The sequence below is a fragment of the Pyxicephalus adspersus genome, chromosome 6 (assembly GCF_032062135.1).
Source record: "Pyxicephalus adspersus chromosome 6, UCB_Pads_2.0, whole genome shotgun sequence".
NCBI lineage: Eukaryota > Metazoa > Chordata > Amphibia > Anura > Pyxicephalidae > Pyxicephalus > Pyxicephalus adspersus.
In genome coordinates, this window is record NC_092863.1 from 46134473 (window position 1) to 46155320 (window position 20848).

General features: G+C 38.0%; 1 protein-coding gene across 3 annotated transcripts in view; it reads left to right on the forward strand.

Annotated features, from left to right (window-relative positions):
- The first annotated feature begins 435 nt into the window (after positions 1-435).
- LOC140333746 (tRNA (32-2'-O)-methyltransferase regulator THADA-like) overlaps positions 436-20848 on the forward strand; it is a 25663-nt gene continuing 5250 nt past the window's right edge. For 2 of the 3 annotated variants that reach the window (XM_072415623.1, XM_072415624.1), the window contains exons 1-27: positions 436-590; positions 1019-1196; positions 2221-2307; positions 2446-2473; positions 2645-2793; positions 4183-4305; positions 4892-5012; positions 5669-5814; positions 6175-6256; positions 6331-6467; positions 7487-7684; positions 7871-8537; positions 9119-9271; positions 9644-9753; positions 10297-10454; positions 10814-10956; positions 12185-12364; positions 15412-15557; positions 16650-16778; positions 17057-17161; positions 17685-17879; positions 17968-18118; positions 18272-18497; positions 18663-18890; positions 19110-19314; positions 19442-19639; positions 20214-20443. In XM_072415623.1, coding sequence (XP_072271724.1) covers positions 496-590; positions 1019-1196; positions 2221-2307; positions 2446-2473; positions 2645-2793; positions 4183-4305; positions 4892-5012; positions 5669-5814; positions 6175-6256; positions 6331-6467; positions 7487-7684; positions 7871-8537; positions 9119-9271; positions 9644-9753; positions 10297-10454; positions 10814-10956; positions 12185-12364; positions 15412-15557; positions 16650-16778; positions 17057-17161; positions 17685-17879; positions 17968-18118; positions 18272-18497; positions 18663-18890; positions 19110-19314; positions 19442-19639; positions 20214-20443 — 4568 coding nt within the window. In that variant the 5' untranslated portion in view covers positions 436-495. The remainder of the gene's footprint in view (positions 591-1018; positions 1197-2220; positions 2308-2445; positions 2474-2644; positions 2794-4182; positions 4306-4891; positions 5013-5668; positions 5815-6174; positions 6257-6330; positions 6468-7486; positions 7685-7870; positions 8538-9118; positions 9272-9643; positions 9754-10296; positions 10455-10813; positions 10957-12184; positions 12365-15411; positions 15558-16649; positions 16779-17056; positions 17162-17684; positions 17880-17967; positions 18119-18271; positions 18498-18662; positions 18891-19109; positions 19315-19441; positions 19640-20213; positions 20444-20848) is intronic. The other variant, XM_072415626.1, reaches the window with a different exon arrangement.

The following is a 20848-nucleotide window of genomic DNA, read 5'->3' on the forward strand; positions in this document are numbered from 1 at the left end:
ATTGGGGTTCCATCACTCAGGGGTCTGTCATTGATGTCTGCATTGGGGTTCCATCACTCAGGGGTCTATCACTGATGTTTGCATTGGGGTTCCATCAATCAGGGGTCTGTCACTGAGGTCTGCATTGGGGTTCCATCACTCAGGGGTCTCATAGATGTTCCCTTACAAAGGTGAAAAGCTGGACAGTATGGTATAAGTCAATTTTGAGTGTAGCCTTACAATGCGCCTACATTTTAAAATGTTGACAGACTGGGTTGGTTTGTTTTACCCAGTGAGTGAATTAACAAACAGCTGATCTCCAGGTAATTTAAAACAACTGACTCTCTCAAACATTACTAACACACACGTTACAACGGAGCTCAGCCCTAAACAGTATCAATTCTCCTCCGCACCGGCAGATGGCGCTGTGTGTCTCCGCGATGCTCAGGTGCCCGGCCAGGGAATGACGTAGAGGGTGCTAGCTGATGGCAGCTCTGTGACTACACGTGTGTAGAAATGTTGTGGGATGCGGAGCAGTGTGCCCGGTTCTACCAGGAGCTGGGGGTCGGTGCTGTCAGTGTGGTGGCACTGAAGCTCGAGGAGTTTGCAAAGTAAGTAATGTTTAGGTAGCTGTGCAGCACATTGTCATCTTGTGTTCTATAACATCACTTTGTATACACCTTGTGGAACTGCTTGCTTGGAAATGCTTCTGTGTCCACTGTGATCAGGGTAACAGTGTTAGCAACAAAAACAAAAAACATCCTCAATGACCTTTTTTTCCACTATCATAGACAGATGATTATATAGACAGGTGTTTAGATGGCACCCCAATAACATTAACAATTTCTGCTTGATAATAGTAACAAGTAAATCTTCCAAACAAGATCACAGACAGCAATAGAAAAAAACAAGCAGATGTTGTGATCATTTACTGTATACATTGGAACCAAAAAGAACGATTTTGACCGGAGTTACACCTTAATGTTGAAAGGCACTAAATGTTCCCAGACCAATTAATAATAATTAGCTTTTTTTTCAGGGCTTCAGCAAAGCGCTGTAAAGAAAAACATCTGGATGAGGCTAACCATGGAATGGAAAGTGCAAAGCAAGCTCTGGGAGACTTTGATGATGAAAAATTCCTACCATTACTCTGCTGTATCCTTGCCTGTCAAATGGATTCATGCAACAGCTCCAGTTTATTCTTGAGGCTTGAGAAGGTGAATCTTCATGTTAGGTCATTCAGACAACAAGAAAAAAAAAATCAAATAATTTAAATAATCAGCCTAAGGTGAACCTGTGGCCAGGCTACAGATAGAGTAATAAAGAGGAACTAAACTGAAAACTGCCTAAAACAAAAAAAAAAAATCCCACAGGGATCCATCCAGAGGTGTTTTCTGTTGGGTCCTGTGGCGTCCCGGCATCCTTCCAGTGCACCGGGCGGCGCTATCTTCACCTCTTCTTCCAGGTTCTTCTTCCTACGTCACCTGACCCAGGCACGAGATTGGGTGATGTGGGATGGAAAAACAACTTACTGATCTCACTGCGCATGCATGAGATCAGCAAATTTTTCTTTCTTCATGGAAAAGCTCCTGCACATGCCTGAGCATCCCGGGCACCCAAGAGCCTTTCAGGAGGCGTGACATAGGTGTCGCGGGAGGCTCTGCCCTCCCATTTATTCTTGATTGCTTAGGCAATAGAAAATTAGGGGGTGGTGCTGCACCCCTTTTTTTTTTTTTTTTTTTTTTTTTAAGGGTGTTGCACAAAAAAAACAAACATACTTTTTACTTAACATAAAAGGGTTTACTACCCTTTTATGTAAAGTGAAATTTTTGAGTTCAGGTACGCTTTAATATATACTAAAAAGAAGTAAATAATCTTTAAAGGCAGCGCTCACTGATCTCTGTAGTTGGTGGCACTGTGGAACAATATATTCTTAAAAATCATAACAAAAAAAACTAAAGTCATTGTTTATGCCAGTATGGTCACTCAGAGATCAAGTGAGGTCTAGTTTTCTGCTTGTTAAGTAATGTTCTGTATGTAGATAAGTAAATCAAGTCCTCATTGTTGTCAGGTTAACTCTCATGCAGTGTATGTATTCCAGCCTGTTGGAAAATCTCTGAATGAGGTTTCTAAATCTTTCTGTAACCAGTAAGACAAAATGTTTTGTTTTTTATTTTTTTTTGGGGGGGGGAGAGTTGGGAGGAAATTGTCAAGTCTCAGAGATTTCTTGCCTTTTTTTAGATGGTATTGAAGATGTCACATATAAGACCATGCCTGGTGACACAGCAGAGAGAGCAGTTAATGATGTCTATTTTAGAGAATAAAGAGGTGAGGCACTGTTTTTTTTTTTTTTTTTTTAATTTGTATTTTAAGCACATTTGTTTCTTGCATAACGTGGGTGTATTAAACTATATAGTTTGTTGGTATATATATATGCTAAAATTGTTTTTATATCATTAATTACAGGTATTGCATGTCAAAGATCTACAGGCAGGTACTTGTTCATATTTCACTAAAGAATGAATGTTGTGTTGTCAGCATGTGTGTCTCATCCTGCTCATCATCTAGCCCTAGCCTTCCATTAGGATTTCATGACATTCATACAGCATGTAAACTTCATAATGCTATTTGTCTTACCCTATATATATTTTTTTTCCTTCCTCAGTTTGCATGTATTTGGAAGGAAGTCATTCAGGAAAGACATTTTTTACCCAACACCTTCCTGCTTTACTTTCAAAAGTCTCCATGACTTTGTCTTCAGTGGTTCACAGTCAAGTCCCACAAAGTGCTGACCGCCCTCATCTTGTAGTAAAGGTAAGATTTTGAGGACCTGGTACAATATCTTCTCTAGAAAAGAGTGTCATTTTCTAGCTCTAGGTGTACATATAAACCCTAAAAGTGCATTTCTCTTTATGTTTTGCTGATGAGGAGAAGATTGCACATGGGTGAGATTGCCATTCCTCCATAGATACAATAGTAGTAGTAGTCAGTGAGCATTGTCGTTCTAAAATAAAAGCTGTGCTCCTAGCAGGATCTTTAGGTTAAAATAAAGTTAAGAAATTTAAATAAGCTGTGTATGTAGAAAATAATGGCTTGTCCTAGCATGCTGTGAACAGGATGAATTTGTGTCATAGAGGACATCAAAAACATTTGCTTCTGTGTGCCTACATTTCTCACTCAGCACTTCAATTTTCTGTTTGCAGACTTTTTTGCCACTGGCTATAAAACTTCTGCACCTGTTGGTCTTACTTATCTTAGACAAAAATGGAAAGTTCCATTCCAGTAACCACATGGAGGTTAGCCATCCATGTGGTTACAGTTCATGAGTGCATGGTTGGATCTAAGCCTAGCTCTATTCATACTACAGGAACCATCTTTCATTTTTCAAAAAAGGTTTTGACTTGCTGTCACTTTGGCTAGGAGGGACTTTCTAACCATCAGCCCGAATCAAGGCTATCTTTTGTTTGCTGTCTTGCTTTTATCTGAAGGACATCAAATATCATTTAGCTATCTATCACCTCTGAGTTGTGAAGCTCTGTAAATTAGTTGTAAGCAACTCCGCATTATGTAAGCAACTCGGAGACAGGCTTTGCCTAAAAGTCAGTAATTGCAGTCCACATTTACCTCAGTAAATGTCTCTTTTAATATAAATGAAGCCTTCATTTGGAAGTCAACACTGTTGGGGTCATCCTAACTTGTTCTAACTTCATAAATCATCCTTTCTGGTTTAAAGTTTAATCCTGTACTGTAACAGAAAAAAGCATTTTACACATTTTAGTATTTACATAAACCTTAGCAGATTAGAATATCTTTCATTCTCTGTTCCCAATATGTATTGAGAAGTGAATTGGGCAGGGCACCATTGTGCAGGAAATATAGAGCACAAATGGTTTCTGATATATTTGTGTGTATTTATGACACTGTAAGGTAGACAAAAATATAGGAGTATGAATTTATTGTAAAGGTGTGCTGGTGTGTTTTGTTTTGTTTTTTCTCCATTCATACAAAAAGCTTTATTGGCATTATCAACAAGAAGTATAGAATTGTATACTCTAGATCTCTTCTTTTCCAACATTCTATTTGAGGTTTTGAAAAAAATCTTATCTTATGTAGATAAAAAAACAAATTATAATATCTGACTTCTCCAGTTTAATATTACATCTGGTCTTTGTGTTTTTTTAAACCACATTTGCTTTCTTGTAGTTGTGTCTTCAGCTGTTTAGAGAAGCAGCAGAACACGTTGGTCCATTCATTTGGGATTGTGATTGTGTCCCAAATCCCCTGGAAAACATCCTGGAATTTCTTCTGCATATAATTATAAACCAGGTAATTAATATTTTTGGCAGACTTTCAGTTCTAGTCATACAAAAATGTAATTGTGTTCACAACCAGAAAAACTTTTGATTATTTGGTGATCTATAATAAAACCAGCACTTTACTGGTAGTATATGCATGAAAAAAAACCTGACATATTATGCAATGTTTACAGCAGGTGGACGCATTGAATTGTTCAAGCTCTGTAATCATTAATTCATCATCGAACGTATTTATAATGTAAAATAATATAAGTACCGAAATTTGTCTTGAAGTAGACTACTGTACACCAGAGCTCAGACAAGGGGAGAAACAGCACAAAGAGACATGGTTGTCACTGTGTTGCTTCTTTCTTAATGTGCAATCACTGAATGAGAATAGGGAGAGGACCTGTAAGTGAAAATTCTTCCATATTTATATGTATTTTATCTGTATACATGAAGTGGAAAACTACTCAAAACAGATTATTAAATATTTAAAAAATTTGTTATCCAGATGAAATATTAAAAATCTAACTGTATTTATCAAAATAAACTGATTTCTTTTTACATTCCTGCCCTGACTGGGGTTCTAATGGCTGTTTTGCTACCTTTTCTAGAAATTTAGTCGTGATGTCAGACTTTTGGCTGGGACAGCTGTGGCTGCTCTAGCTAACACAGGGCCAGATGTGGAGTTTGCTTCCGAGGCAGCCATGAAACTTATACAACAGATGACAAATGGTGAGTTAGCCATAATATTAACTTTTATTTTTCAACCTAATCAGAGAATAAGTGGAACTAACTTGTATTACTGTTTTTAGGTGTCATACTTTTTGTATGATTTATGAAACGTTTTGTGTTGGCTCTCTGCTTCTGTTTGTGAATTTCACCTAATAGCCAGCTGCCAGCAGGGAGGCAATCTAAAAATTTTTGACCTGGGTTTTTTACTGCAGCTAAACCTGTCACCAGGGACTTTTCTGAAAATTGGCTAGCTATAAGGCCTTATTTTTAGAAAGAACATTCTTTCACTTGCTCGATAGTATCCCTGCTGTATAGAGAGATCCTTAATATATATTCCAGTTCTTATATGTATGTATGCATGCTTCTTTCATACTGTACAGTTTGTAAAGCTTTGTGTCAGTCAATGTGCTGTCTTCATGGACCCAGATATATGTTTCTGCTTTGAATAATAATTCCTGTCATCAGATATCTACATTCCGCTCTCTAAAATTGCCAAAGCCCAAAGTAATTGACAATTACAAATTCAGGATACGGTCTTTATCCAGAAATGTTGCCACACATGTTCTAGGATACTTTTTACAGAGCTGTATTTTGGACTGTAGTGTCATCTGAATATATTCTAAATCATATTGAAATTCCTTATGTTTACTTTACAGGCCATGTTGATGTTCAGTTTGGAATGCTACATGTGTCTCTCCATCATTCCCCTGAAGATGGCCTTGGTTTGCTTGCACTGTTAAGGGGGCTGCTAACTTGTGGTCGTGAAGACCTTCTTACAAGTGTCTTGCATTCTCCCTGCCAGGTAACGGCAGCCTTGTAACCAATGCATTATACTTTATAAAACATCATATTTATTTAGTAATTGATTCAAGTAATGTGGCTACATCAACAAATCACAAGCTTTCATTGGTTCAGAGGTTTAACTTCTGTTCTGAAAACAAGTCTATGTTTTATTGCAGAATATTTGGTCTTGTAAGCTTTCCTTGTTAGTTCTCTCTTTTCCATTAGCTATTCTAATAGATGTGGAACACCAAGTCTGAGGTATATCATTTTTTTCCAGGCGGTAGTAGGCAACAGGGAGCTTGTTGCGTTTTCCCCTCTGGGGAGCAGTGCCCATTTACATTGAATATGTACAGTTTTTGTAAGTTTTCTGTCTTCACAGAACATGACTATGCTGGAGCGCCTTCTTCCCGCTATAGCCTCCATGTGTGAAGGACATACTGAGCAGTACTACAGTTTTCAAGGTAACTATAACATGGATAAATAACTTTAATGTTAAGGCCACAACATACGCTTATAGCTTTCCTATTTGTTCCAGTGGTGTGCCTCTGGTTGCAATGTGTGTGCAAGCTAACTCCTACCCTTTACAAAGTCAGAGGAAAATTGTTCTTGACAGACAAGACGGATACCACCTCTATTGTGACCAGACTTCTGTGGACTGGAGCTGAGATACAAGTAATAAGTAGTAATAAGAATTATGTTGCTAAGCTAGGTACATAAATTGTGGCATCAGGAAACTATAATACACAATTTGTAGCTTTTACTTGTATTTAGTACTCCTAAAGTATACCTAGGTATAGTAAAATGTTCATTCTTGGGCCAAGTCTATTTAAGACAGGAGCACAAAAATCAGTTTGCCTGTAGTGTTTTTTATGTTGTTTTACCTTTACTTTCAATTTCCCTTTGATTACTCCAGGAAGAGTTGCTTCCCTAGCACAGCCCCTTCCCTCTTTGCATGTCATAGTACTTTCCACTTCTGGAAGTGTTCAATTGTTCTCTGTGCTTACCAACTACTGTTGCTTCTTGGTTCCCTTGCAATTATCATAAGTTAAATGATATTATCATAATATAATTAAACTTAACAACAACAGATGTTAGAATTCATCCTATCTGTCTTTTAACTCACCTAAAAATGTGATATAAAAATATGAAGTCAAATTTTTCATCAAAAAAAAAGAGAGGAAAAAGCTGCTATTTGTAACCGCCTCACCTTCTGAAAATTCAGGTTGCCTGGCAGTCATGTTTATCCTTATGGTACATAAGTGAACCTATATGATTTTTTTTATATAGATAAGAATAGCTGACTTTCACTCACTTTTTCTCAATTTAATTTTCCTCCTTTAAAAAAAATTGGGTAGCCCCAATTTGTTACTTAACACTTGACAAAGGGGGCCCGACTTAAAGCTCTCCAAGGCTGGAGAGGATACACTTTCATCATTGAAGCTGGATGATCCAGCAATGTGTACGTCAGCACTCCAAATTGGGTTACCCAGTACACTTTTCCATTCAATAGAAGGTGGGAAACTGGAGTACTGCTGGGAAGCACATTGTGTGAGTGTTGGAACAATAGAAAACTGATCATTGGAGCCATTAAAAGTTGTATTACTTTTAAGCACCACAGGTTAAAAACATTAAACATTAAAAACATTAAGCATCTTGTTCCATGCACACTTATATGTCTTCTTATTTACCAGGTTGATGGTATGCCTGCCCTTATGCTCAGCTGCTTTCAGCACTTTTTGCACATTACTCGTAAAGAATGTCATCTTTCGGAGTTATCAGAGGAATCCATTTTGCAGGATGTAATGCAGAAAATCAGAGATATATCTTGGCAGGCTCGATCAAGATACCCTCCACTCTGTGCTCTGCTGCCATTCTTGGGATCCAAGAAGGTCAGTTCTTACAGGACTCAAGTTAGATAACCTTTTTTAATTTTTTTTTTAAATCATTTTACAGGACTTTGATCTGAAATCTCTCAGTTCATAGAGATCTATAATGTTTATTCAAGCCCTGTTATGTTAATACTGATGCAGCATTTTGTTATAAAAAATACAAAAATTGTTTTGTTTTTGTTGCAGACTCTATCTCTCTACCCTCTTCTCCCGGCCCACTTGTTCCAGTGCCTAGCCACAAACTACCTCTGTCCTCCTTCTGCAGAAACATACCGCACACTAATCACTCTTCAGAGAGAGGAATGGATTCAAGAGGGTTTGACTGATGAGAAGGAACTGGCTAAATATTGGGCACAATTTTGGCTCTTACCTCTTAGTAATGCTTTGAGTTCTTCAGACTGCAGCCTGCAGAGTAACACAGCCACACATCTTCTTCCTTGTACTTTGCGCACTTTTACTGAATCTTTCCATTTGCTGACAAAACAGCTGAATGGCTGTGGCCCTCTCCAGCTACGCGCTTGGATCAGTATTGTACGTGCTAAGAAAGCAGTTATAGGTGGAGCAATGGGAGTAGAAGAAAAGCTACAACTGTGCCTGGAATCTGCTGATGATGGAGTACGTCTAAGCGCACTTATTTTCCTGTGCTGCAGCCCAAGAAGCAACCAGCCTCCTTCCATTGAGGAGCTTCAGCTTCTAAAGAAATATCTACCTTTTAACATGGGCTGCGACAGTCCAGGTTTTCGCCAGCAGCTGCAGGCAGCTCTACGCAAGGTCCTGGAAAGGCTTCGAGATGCAGCAATGTCATCCCTGCGCAGGGGGCAGAGCCAAGTAGAAAATGTTTCTTGGGCAATAGGTGAGAGTAAATCAATTTACTTTTTCTAGTTTTACTAATGCTAATGGAAATTTAATGTCATGGTAAAATGTCCCTAAAACATTTTGAGCTGGTTAGGTTAAAAAAAAAAATAAGCTGACATATGTGACTCATATATAAGTGACTATACTGGTTTATATATGTGACTTAAAATGTGTAACTACATACATTTTTTTTAAATCCCATTTGAAATATTTGCCAGGAATTAAACAGAGATGGATGTACTTATAAGTGTTTTTATGTTTAAATATCTAATATTGCTTCCCAGCACCACCTAAAAAAATCAAGTAATAGGCAGCAGGTTTTACTGAAATATCTGCTCTCTGTGTAACTTTTGGTATCCATACATCAGTCTGACATTCCCTTCTTTCTTGTTGTCTCTGCAGCTATCCATTCAGTAACACTTGCTTCATGTAAATGTACAGAGTTGTGCAGTATACATAACTTGTAAAGGCTGGATGTTTTTGTTTTAGATACAAAATGTACATGTGCAGATAGTGCTTTGCTTTTTTAGACATTAACAATTATTTGTCTCGCAAATAATTTTTCTTCTTTGTTCTCAGACTTTACAGAATGGCTTTTTCAGTTAAGTGTTTCTTCATTATCACCTTCCGGGAATTACCAGCGACGATGCAGTGCTCTGCTTAGTCTCTGCTCCCTGTTGGAATCCTGTACTGATTGTTGGAGCCCTGAGAAAAAGAAAGGACAGCCCCCACGTAAGTGACTGCTTTAAAAAAAAATTGCCTGGTCATTGCATGAATGTGAAACTGTGATTTTTATGGCAATATTTAAATCTTTACATGATCCTGTGAATTCACTTTTTTGGTGCCTGACATGCTGGTTCCTCAACATTTGCTAGTAAAATAAAACTGTTCTTCCCACAGGTTAGAGTTTTACATTCACAAAAACTGCCTGACCCTACTAGTAGGACATTTTCTTTCTATGTACATCTGCTTATCCTAAAGTGGTTTCTGCTTTTTATTTTATTCACTTTATTCTAATTTGTAGCATATGAATGCCATTTTATATTGCAACATTCAAAAAATAGTCAAAACTCAGTCTTTATAAAGTATCCACTGTCTTTGCAGAAGACTTGTCACTATTACTACAGTATGCACAGCAGAGAGGAAGCTGGAATTTCCTATCAACTCACAGCATGCATGCTCTCTTAGGATGTATGCAGGACAGCACTAATGAGGTAACTCCTCATAGATTTTAGACACTTGCAGAAATAAATGTTTTCTTATTTTGGTGTACAGAGAGAATTTTTACAGAATGACAGAAGATTTATATATATATATATATATATATATATATATATCAGAGGGGTTGAACAGGGGTCCAGAGAGGCCACTTCTTCCACAATTATCATCGGTGGCAGGTTATTACTCAGGTTGTTGTTACTTTCTAAAGAAAATTAAGTGGTAAACTTTGCCCAGCTTCTGTTTTGATCCACATGGAATATATTTACATTATTTAAACTAAGCTGTTTATCTGAGCTTTAACTAATTTTCCATAACAAATATACAATAATTATGTTATATGCTAAACCTTTTTTTTCCAGATCATTAAAAAAAAAAAAATAATGAAGCTTATACAAAAGCTTTTAAAAATGTGTTTATACTAGCTAATATCCTTTTCACTCAACAACATGATCTGCTTATTTGTAAATGAATTAGCCTAAATTGTCTTAATATATTCTTGGCTTCATGCATTTTTTTTTTTTATCACTTCTATTCAGATAAGAGAAATGGCGTCTGACTTGCTGGTTCGATTTTTCCTTCCTGCCCCAAGTTCAGTAACTACTGCTCTGTTTGAGCTGGGCAAGAAATATCTATGCAGCCCACGGGTACCCATGGCAGAAGCAGGGGCTCTTCTTATGAAGACATTGCTGCAAAGGTATTTAAAGGGAACCAATAATGTTTTTTGGTCAGCTTTATTTAATTTCATATTTGTGCTTGGGCTATTAAGGTCTTTAAAGGCCTTATTATCGGTGACCTGGAATGGATCTGGTCCAGGATTGAAAACATTTGCTAGCAAATAGAAATCCACTCCAGGTTTGCTGGATCACCCAGCTTCACTGATGAAAGTGTACCTTTTCCATCCTTGGAGAGCTTTAATAACTCAGGACCAATGTCTCAGGTATGTCCTATTACTTTATCAAATGTAACCTTACTGGTGTTATTATTTTAAATACAAATGGCTTATAGAAAATTATCCTTACAGTTGTGTAATTTTTTTTGTGTGCATTGATTCAGGTCAGATGCATCGTTGCTGTTGTCAGAAGATGTAACTCTATCTGCACTGGGGCTGGTGACATATCTTACCAAGATGCTTCAGGATCACTACAGTTATGCTAAGAAAAACCTTTTGGGAGCAGCAAGTGCAAAACCTATGCACGGTGAGACCTGATGTTTGTTAATTCAGAAATTTAGAAAGCTGAATTGAAGCAAAATTACAGGCAACTGTTTACAAATAGATATTACACTCAAACACCTGGTATATGCCTAGGCAATATTTAAAAAACCTTAGAACAGCACATATTGGAGTGAGAGGGAGGTTACTCCCTGTGAACTAGACAAGGTATATTGGACTGCACAATGCTAAATTAGAGTAATGGAAAGTATAAGGAGGACCACAGCATTGTGATGATGTTTAGTCATGGACCATTAAAGTGAAACTAAACCCTATTTATACTCGCCTGTCCCTGTTCTGTTGCAGGTGTTATCTTCACCACGTCTCTTCCTCTTACAATCTTTGGTCATCTGGATCAGAGCAGTGGTTAGACATAGTTTCAGATTAAACATGTTCATATGAATATTTTATTGGTGTTAAATTAATTGCCCAAAGATTATGCTGCTATTAGCACTTTCTGTGTCAGACTGACAAAACTAAGCTGCAGTACTGCAGTTTGCAGCAAATGTTTCAGCCATGTTGCTAAACATTCAGTAAAATACATTTAAAGTTTACTAACACTTTGTATGATAGATCCACCACTTAGCTTGGATGGATAAACTAAAACAAATATGGGTAGGTTACAATGTTCATGGAATACTATCAATATGATCCTTCAGATTACCTGAAAAGTTTCAGAACAGTCTTGTGTTTCTAATACATTCTTTTTAACTAGGTTCTAGTTTCTGTTAAGTAAATGATGATGATTTGTAATATAACAAGGTAAATATGCATATTACGTTGGTTCAGTGGTTAGCGCTGGGTCCCAGGGTCAAATCTCGGCAAGGATACTCTCTTCATAGCGTTTACAGGTTCTCCACATGTTTGCATGGGTTTCCTCTGGATACTCTGGTTTCCGTCCACATTCCAAAATAATGGAGTGAGGTTAATTGGCTTCCCTCCAAAAATTGACCTTATTGACCTTGTTAATGACATATGACTATGGTAGTGACATTAGATTGTGAGCTACTTTGAGGGATAGCTAGTGACATGACTATGGACTTTGTGCAGCGATGGGTATAATCTTGGCGCTATATAAATACAGTATAAAATAATAATACCTGCAGATAATATATTGTTGTCACATGTTATATTACCTAAAATGTACATATAGATTATTTAATATACATAGCCCTAGTCATTTACTTCTGTTCATGTGTTTCTTCTGCCATCAGGAGTGCTCTGTGCACTGCGGTTATGTCTGCTGGAGGTGCAGTCTGTCACATTGTCCCTCTCCCAGGCTGAACTTGCCCTTAGTTGGTGCAGTATTCTTCTGGAACTTTTGGATTTGTTGCATGAGATCACATCTTTTATTTTGAGCATGCTGCACAAAACCTGGCAGGAGGAGCCAACAGGTGAGCTGTCCAGATGTCTGTTTTTTATTCCAAACATGTGGCCTTTATAGGATTTTAGACTAGCAGCTAGCATTCTGCTATTTATTATTATTATTATTATTATTATTATTACCTAGCTGATTACCCAGCTTTGCCTGGGTATTTATTTATTGCAATGATATATTTTACAGGAAAAGGAATCAAATAAGGCTATAGTGTTAAATCAAAGAAATGTTTTTTTTTTTACAGGTATACTGTAAAAGTATAGGTACACATAGGTGACATAGGTGACTGTGGATGGAAATCCAGACTGTTGAACAACTGATGTGGCACCAAATTTTGTCATTTGGATACATGAGTTGTATTTTCTGATGTTATTAACAAAATGCTTTGACTCTAAGGTATTTGCTCATGTGTAATTCCAAAGTTCTTGTGGTGGTGTTTCCAGTTGGCAGAGTTTGATTTTCTCTTTTTTGCAGCGAATACCAGGAGACTCAGATATAAACTTCTTGGCTTGACTGTAACTACAAACCATTTTAATTTTTCTGTTGGTAACACTTCTTGCATGCTGTGAGTAGTCTTTATGTGGATCATAGTGGAATCCTTCCAATGCTAAGCTAAAATGATGTGCAGTCTGTGATCATCTGGCACTTTCTCTCATTTCGTGTACTCTGGTGTTACGCTGTTGTACTCTTTCTGAAGCTCTAGATGTAGTAGCTCTTTCTCTCGTTTCCTGTAGTCAGGTCTCATGCTGTTGTACTGTTTCTGAAGCTCTAGATGTAGTATCTCTCTCTCTCTCTGTTATCCTATATTCGGGCCTCATGCTGCTGTACTGTCTCTGAAGCTCTAGATGTAGTAGGTCTTTCCTTCTTTTCCTGTACTCGGGTGTCACGCTGCTGTACTGTCTCTGAAGCTCTAGATGTAGTAGCTCTTTCTCTCATTTCCTGTAGTCGGGTCTCATGCTGTTGTACTGTCTCTGAAGCTCTAGATGTAGTAGCTCTTTCTCTCATTTCCTGTGCTCGGGTCTCACGCTGTTGTACTGTCTCTGAAGCTCTAGATTTAGTAGCTCTTTCTCTCATTTTCTGTACTCGGGTGTCACGCTGTTGTACTGTCTCTGAAGCGTCACGCTGTTGTACTGTCTCTGAAGCTCTAGATGTAGTAGCTCTTTCACTCATTTCCTGTATTTGGGTGTCACGCTGTTGTATTGTCTCTGAAGCTCTAGATGTATTAGCTCTTTCTCTCATTTCCTGTACTCAGGTGTCACGCTGTTGTACTGCCTCTGAAGCTCAAGATGTAGTAGCTCTATATCTGTTATCCTGTAGTCGGGACTCATGCTGTTGGGCTGTCTCCTGAAGCTCTAGATGTAGTAGCTCTCTCGAGGAGCGTGGCAAGTCTTCTATTCCTGTCCTCGGAGTTTTCTTGTCTACGGTGTTTCATTATTTTTTGCCTTTGATTGCACTCAGCCAATTGCCTTATGTTTTCTCAAAGGCATTATTACAGGCCAGAGTAATAGAGACCAGAGTCCAAAAAAAGTATGTAAAAATATAAGCAAAAGGCACATTGTCACTGAGCAATACATACACACATCCATGCACTCACATGAGTCTGAGTTATATGTCTAGCAAGTTTGGTTTTAATTCCTCTATGCGTTTGAGTGATAGTGGAACATAGCAAGTTTGATTGAAATTTCTCTATGCGTTTCCTAGTGTACACACACACACACACAAACACAGCGTTGTACATTAAATAGGGGTTGCAAATGACAAACGAATACAGACAGTGACACAGGAGGAGAGTTTCATTCATCTGCATATCCATATAATCACAATTTTGTGACCTTAGTACGTATTAACCCTCTAAGGGTAATTTCCGAGTGTGACTCGGGGTGGATTTTCCATGCAAAAAGCAGTAATCCTGAGTCACACTCTGGGTCGCTTAAAAGATTAAAAAAAAAAAAACACTTACTATGTTCCGTTGTCGGCCCCCTGGCGTTCTGCTGGTCTCAGCAGGTCCTGGGGACATGTCTTCTCCCTCCGATCTCCAGCCGGCGAATGCAGAGACGATCTCGGGGGTTTCCCGGTGACGTTGGTGCAGGCAGCAGGAGCAGCAGGAAATTTAAATCATTTTGTATTGGATTAAATACAAAATAGCTGCATGAAGTCCAATACAAGGAAATCTTGATATATATATATAATTATATATGCAACTGTACAGTTATATTACATATATCACTATTTTTTATTTTAACAGATTTTTGTTTTTTTTATTTAAAGTTTATTAAGAATTATAGGCCTACAATGTTACGTTTTGCTTTTTGGGTCCCAAAGATACCGTGCTTGTAAGCAGGTCTTGCAAGTTTAAAAGGCTGAATTTCTGCTTTTTTTTTCTAATGGTTGGATTAGGCAAGATGAAAAATGTTCTTGGTGTCCAAGATTATAATGTCTTATAATGATCACAGCGGGTGTACAGAACTGGCAACCCAAGCTTAGGGGTCTCACCAGTAGATTCTTACAAGTGCATTACAAAACCCATCTAAAATGTGTTCTAATTTTTTATTTTAGAAGGTATGGGGACATTTCAACTTTCAAATTTGTCTTTTAAGCTCCCTGGTGGTAAGAATACTAAGCATATTAAAAAGTAAAAACAGTACATTTAAAAATATTTATTATTTTAAATTTCCCTCCCACCAGCCACACACTCGCAAACACATACCCGGCCGGCATCTTCTTCCCCTAGCCTCGTATCCCCAATGTTCATACGCCGGGGGCGCAGATGCCTGGCCAGCATCGCCAAGGGAAGAAGATGCTGGGCGATCCTGGAATGTGGGAACCAGGAAGGCATTTTAAATTCCCTGGCAGTTCCACCCCTAGTGTGGCTCGGGGCTACCGCTTTGGTATGGGGAAAATTCACCCCGAGCCACAATTGGGGATACTGCCAGGGAGGTTAAGGAAATATATATATTTGCATTATTTGTTCTTGCCGGTTTCAGAATACTTAGTAGTTATTTCAACTTGTGTGATCAATATTGGAAGTGATTACAAGAGCTAACAAACACTTTTTTCTTACAGATATAGCAGCTCCTTCTTTTCAAGATATGGGCAAAGCTGTCTGTGCTCTGATTGCACATGGAAAAGGTCAGGAGGAATTACAAGGAGATATTCTGCTTTCAGAGGAACACAGCCTAATAATGACCTGTTTCTGGGTCTCATTAAAGGTAAGAAACTTTGGCAACACCTAGATTTGTATCTTCAAAATGTTGTGACATTGTCAAATTTAGTACAATCAAAGCTCTTATTAATTTCCATTTTGACAAAGATATCATATCATAGTTTATATTGCTTCTTCTACAGAATATACAGAATGCGAATGAATATACATTTTTTTAGCTCGTATACAGTGGATATAGAAAGTGTAAAAACCCCTGTTAAATGGCAGGTTATTGTGATGTAAAAAATCAGACCACAACAAACATTTCCACCTTTAATGTCACCTAAAACCTGTACAATTCAATTGCAAACCAAACAAACCTGTTAGTGGGAAAAATATAAAAAATAAAAAGCATATGATAAGCTGGTCGCATTAGGGTCACTCTTCCGGGGTAGGAGTCTATTAGCATGGCACATCTTGACTTGCCAATATATGTCTACTATGCTTGGGGTCATTGCCGTTTTGAAAGGTGAAATTACTCTATTTCTAGCAGATGTCCAAAGGTTTTGGGCCAAAAGTTACTGGTATTTTGGAACTGTTCATGATTCCCTCTAACTGAACTAAAGCCCCAGTTCCAGCTGAAGAAAAGCATCCATAAAGCATGATCCTGCCACTGGCATGCTCCACCTTGGGATAATTTACAATAAATCAACATTTACAGTTATATATGTTGGAGCAGGGGTGTCAAGCTCTGGCCCGCAAGGTCCTTTTTTTTTTGGCCCCACAAAGAATTTTGAAAATTAATTACATCTGGCCCGTGCGCTACCACGTAGTATAGCGAGTGATGCTGCTGCTACTACAATTCACGGTATCATACGCCTATACACCAGCCGCCTAAGCGTGGCCCCGCCATGTTCTGTTCTATTGACGCAAGTAATGCAGGGTATTGTAGTCTCGGCATCAATCTCATCTATGGAACAGTGGAGGTGAGGTGAGATATCTCTGCCCCTTCCCGCCCCCCTCCCACACATGGAAATGGTATATGGAAAGAAATAGACATGTGGCATCTGTAAAGTCAATATTCAAACTATATTCATTTTATGGTTTAAAAAAAATCACCTAGACCACCATTCTTATCTGCTTACATTTATCGTAACAGGAGATTGGAATGTTCCTTGGGCCCCTAGTGGAGAATCTGATCTCTGGTTCTTCTTTTCTGCTCCCCTTCTCAGCAGTTCAGGGCTCCATGGATGCATATCATGATATATTCATGCGATGTAGACACTGGGTAAGTGTAAGATCATAATATGTATAGAGGTCCTGTAAATATCTATGAAAAAAAAACATTTTTCAAAAATACAATTGAAATGCCTTAAATTGTATGGCCAGCAAAAAAAATGCTTCACTTCCTGTTTTGAAGACATAACTTTTAGCTGGGCTGTTCACCCTTCAATAAATAATGAGCCCCTGTGTGTGCATAATTAAGCTAAACCATACACCTTTTACTCTTATGCCTTTGCATCTAACTATTGATTTAAGGTATGGTTTGTCTTGTGTGTCATGCAGGGGGCTGTAGATGGCTGCAGTGCGGGATTTACCAGACTTTGCTCTGCATTGCTTCGTCATGAGGACCCAAAGTTGAGCGATCTGCCAAAGAAAATGCTGGAACAGGTAAAATGCAAACTATCCACAAGTATAAAGTTCATCTTGTTTTTATCAAGACGCAAAACTTGCAGGACTACATGTTATCAGTCTAGCTGAAGCTAAATTTCACTTGGGCAGATATTGTTCTCACTGTTTTGGTTAGAAATGTTCAAAAACTGGTGTGATCATATTGCTTGGCAAACAATTTCTCGGTGGATTACATGAAATATTCATTCACAATACTTGTGCTGATGGGTGAGTATATATTACAAACAAGTGAGTGTATCTTTGTAATGTTTTTTTGCATTAGGTTGGTAACAATCATTTGAGAGTAATTCCTTAAGTCTTCAAACACCAAAGCAAGTCAAAGTAATATTTTATCGGGTGATTCAGAATGTAATATTTTTTTTAGTGAATTAATTAAGGCCTATTCTTTGATCTAACATTGACTTGTATAGGGAATAAAATCAGTTTAGACATACATAGTTAAGTATATAAGAACCTGGAGTTCTTTCAAATGTATTTTAATGACATACCTTTTATTTTGCAGGCATTGCTTGTGGCCCAGTCTCAGACCTCCCTCTCTGTCACTCGCAGAGCTGCAGGGTTTCCTGTTCTCCTGCAGTGTATCCTATCAGCTGAGAGTTCACAACACCCGCTGCTTGAAACATGTGTATTGTCTTTACTAACAGTAGCCAAAAAGCCTTTTCCTACCAACTGGGACCAAACACGAGATGTGCCCCAGGTGAGCGAACCATATAACTTCTATAGATAGTGTGTAGTGACAGAAATTTAAATATTTTGTAAATTTTTTTTTGCATGCTTTTTTTCAGGTTACAGCTGTTCATGCATTACAGAGTATGCTTCGTTCAGCTAGCCTTCGTTCTCCATTGCTCATCCATGCTGTTCCCATGATGTCTCTGGCACTCATCAGTCTGAGTTCTCCATCCTGGGCTATGCGTAATGCTGCTTTGCAGCTTTTTAGTAAGTGTATACTCTCTATCTAGTGTTTCCTTAATGGTGTAAGTGAATGAATGGTTTTACACACACACATATATATATATATATATATATATATATATATATATATATATATATATATATATATATATATATATTTATTACCTTTGTGCCCAGCTGCTCTCACAGTTGGTATGTTGGAGTTGTCCCGCAGTGATACAGATAGTAAAGTGCAAAGCACACTGAATATTGGAGCTCTGCTACGGAGATTTCCTGGACTGCTGGATGTTCTGGTACAGGAACTGCAGACGGCTAGAAAAAAAAAGAAAATGCTGCATCCTAGTCTACATCCTATCCTCACTTTCCTTGCCAAGCTACAACCTGGAGGAGATACTGATGCCAGGTGCCCTATTTTTTTTTCATCTAGAGTGAGTTTGCAATTGCTAGGCTTAGAGACTTTATAAACTTTTCCTCATAAATATACTCAACACCTTAATGACTAGAGCAGTGGTTACCATCTGTATTTTGTTACAATGTAGTATTTTTCTAAAAGAATGTTTGTTTTCAGCTGCCTAATAGAGCCTTTGTTGGAGCTGAGAGAAAACCCCATCTATCCAGTGCGTGTCATAGCTGCTCAAGCTTTAGTGCCCGTGGTACAAGAGAAAGATTATTGTAATTTACTTCTACAGCTGATGCTAGATCTTCCACAGGAAAATGAAGGAGTGTCTCACAATGTGTTACATGGCCAATTGCAGCAGATTTATGCTATTCTCTCCTCCGCTCTAAAGGGAAACTGGTGAGTGTACAGAATCATAATGCAACAAAGTTTTTTTTTTTTTTATCACTTATTAATTGTTGCCAACCTTCATTCCAAATGTTTCTTTAAAAGGCAAGAAAAGTCTGTTGGATTTGGATACAATTTGTACGCAAACTTCTGCCAAACCTTTTCCTCCCATGGCATTGAGTAACCATGATGGGATTTTACCCTTTAAATTTTCATGTCTTTCCCATTCAGTATTTTAGAAAGTTTAAGGCATGAAGTGGCCCAGCGTCTTCTTCCAGTGTTCTGGCTCCTGTCCCCAGTTCAAAGGTGTCCACTTATACGACATTCTTTCCTGAATGTTCTGTCACTGTTGACACCATACTGTGAAGAAGATTTTGCCAGACAAGTTCAGGAAGCTGTCTGTAAGGAGTTACAAACTAAGGGGCAGTTTACACAGGTAAGAGTGCTTTTATATGGAACTAGTAAAAAAAACATTTAGACCTTTAGCAAATCCTATTTTAAATATTTTGAGATAATCTGTGAGTCCTGATAAATCTATAAAGCCACTGTCATGTTTAACACAGGTGGGAGCTGAGGCTTACCATGAGGCTTGTGTGCGATACCTCTGCAATAAAGCCTCAAGTCCCTTGGGTCATGAAGCCTCTCGTTTTGTGTGCCAACTTCTGTTGGATGGAGACATAGCTGTGCTCAAGTGGCTGAATGATCAGAAATTGGTAGATATTCCCACTGCTCTGGGTCAGTCAATTAGGGACATCTTACAGGTATGTGGAAGATAAAAAAAGATGATTTTTTTTCTTGCCTCCTTCTTCCTTTGCCTGGCAACTTTGTTACAATGCAGAAAAATAGTCATTGTTAGAAGCCAGGTTGCAGCATTATATGGTCAACGTCAAGAAAAAGGCTCTTTAATGTTTTTATAAAGCGAGGTCAAACTTATTCTTTTCATTGCTCTCTTCTCCATGTGACTGTTGGGAAGATGTCCAGTTGTAACCCATTCTTGGAATGTGAAATGGATGGGGAACTTCCCCAAAAGATATTACAACAACTCTAACTGTTCCCCACCTTGCAAAATAAAAAATGTTGCCTGTCTTAACATACTATGCCAGACCCAGTACTTTAAGGAAGTTATCTTCTTCCTTCTAGTTATCTTCTTAACTTCTATGGTAGCAATTTAATTAGACCTATAAATGTGAGTAAAAATAGTTTAAAATCTGCCAAAAGACTTTAAAGAATTATTGGTAAAATACATTAACAGTATGTGTGTTTGTTCATGCCTTTTAATGGATGTAGCTCTGTATCCTTTTTTATCACATGCATGTGCATATGTTTACATTCCAGAATAAGTTATACAAAATGTTGGGAGAAGATCAGCCCTTAAATCTCGGCATTTATTTGGAGAGCTTTGTTCATCTGCACAGAGTCTGTCCTTCTCTCGCTGTACATCACCTTTTTCAGAGCAAGAATACAGAGTGCACCATCGCCCTTCTCTGCCTGCTAGAATCTAGAAAAGGAGGTCCTAGGCTTCAAAGCTATGCTCTTTCTACACTCAGCCTTCTTCTGGCACATGGGTAATTAGGAAACCTGATATCCGGGTTTGTAAATGTTCATAGGAAATCAAAGGTTTATATTTCATACCAATGAGAGTGTAAATTGTGTGTGTTTAGTTTAATGCATATGAATGCACATTTAAAAATACTTTACAGGTTGAAATATGTGGTGGCAGACTAGCACAGTTACATGTTTTTTTTTTTTTTCCATAAGCAAATTTAAACAAGCAAAAATAGATTAAGGTAATTTACTTGGACAAACACATAATTCAACATGGTAATTTAACCACCTGGGCGTTACACTGAGGTCTAGATTTCTGTACCAAAAGCGTTACAGGTTTTCATGAAATTTTTTTTTTTAAATTGTAGACCTGTAACTTACAGAAATATGTCCGAATAGGGGTCTAGTAGATATAATGAATAAAA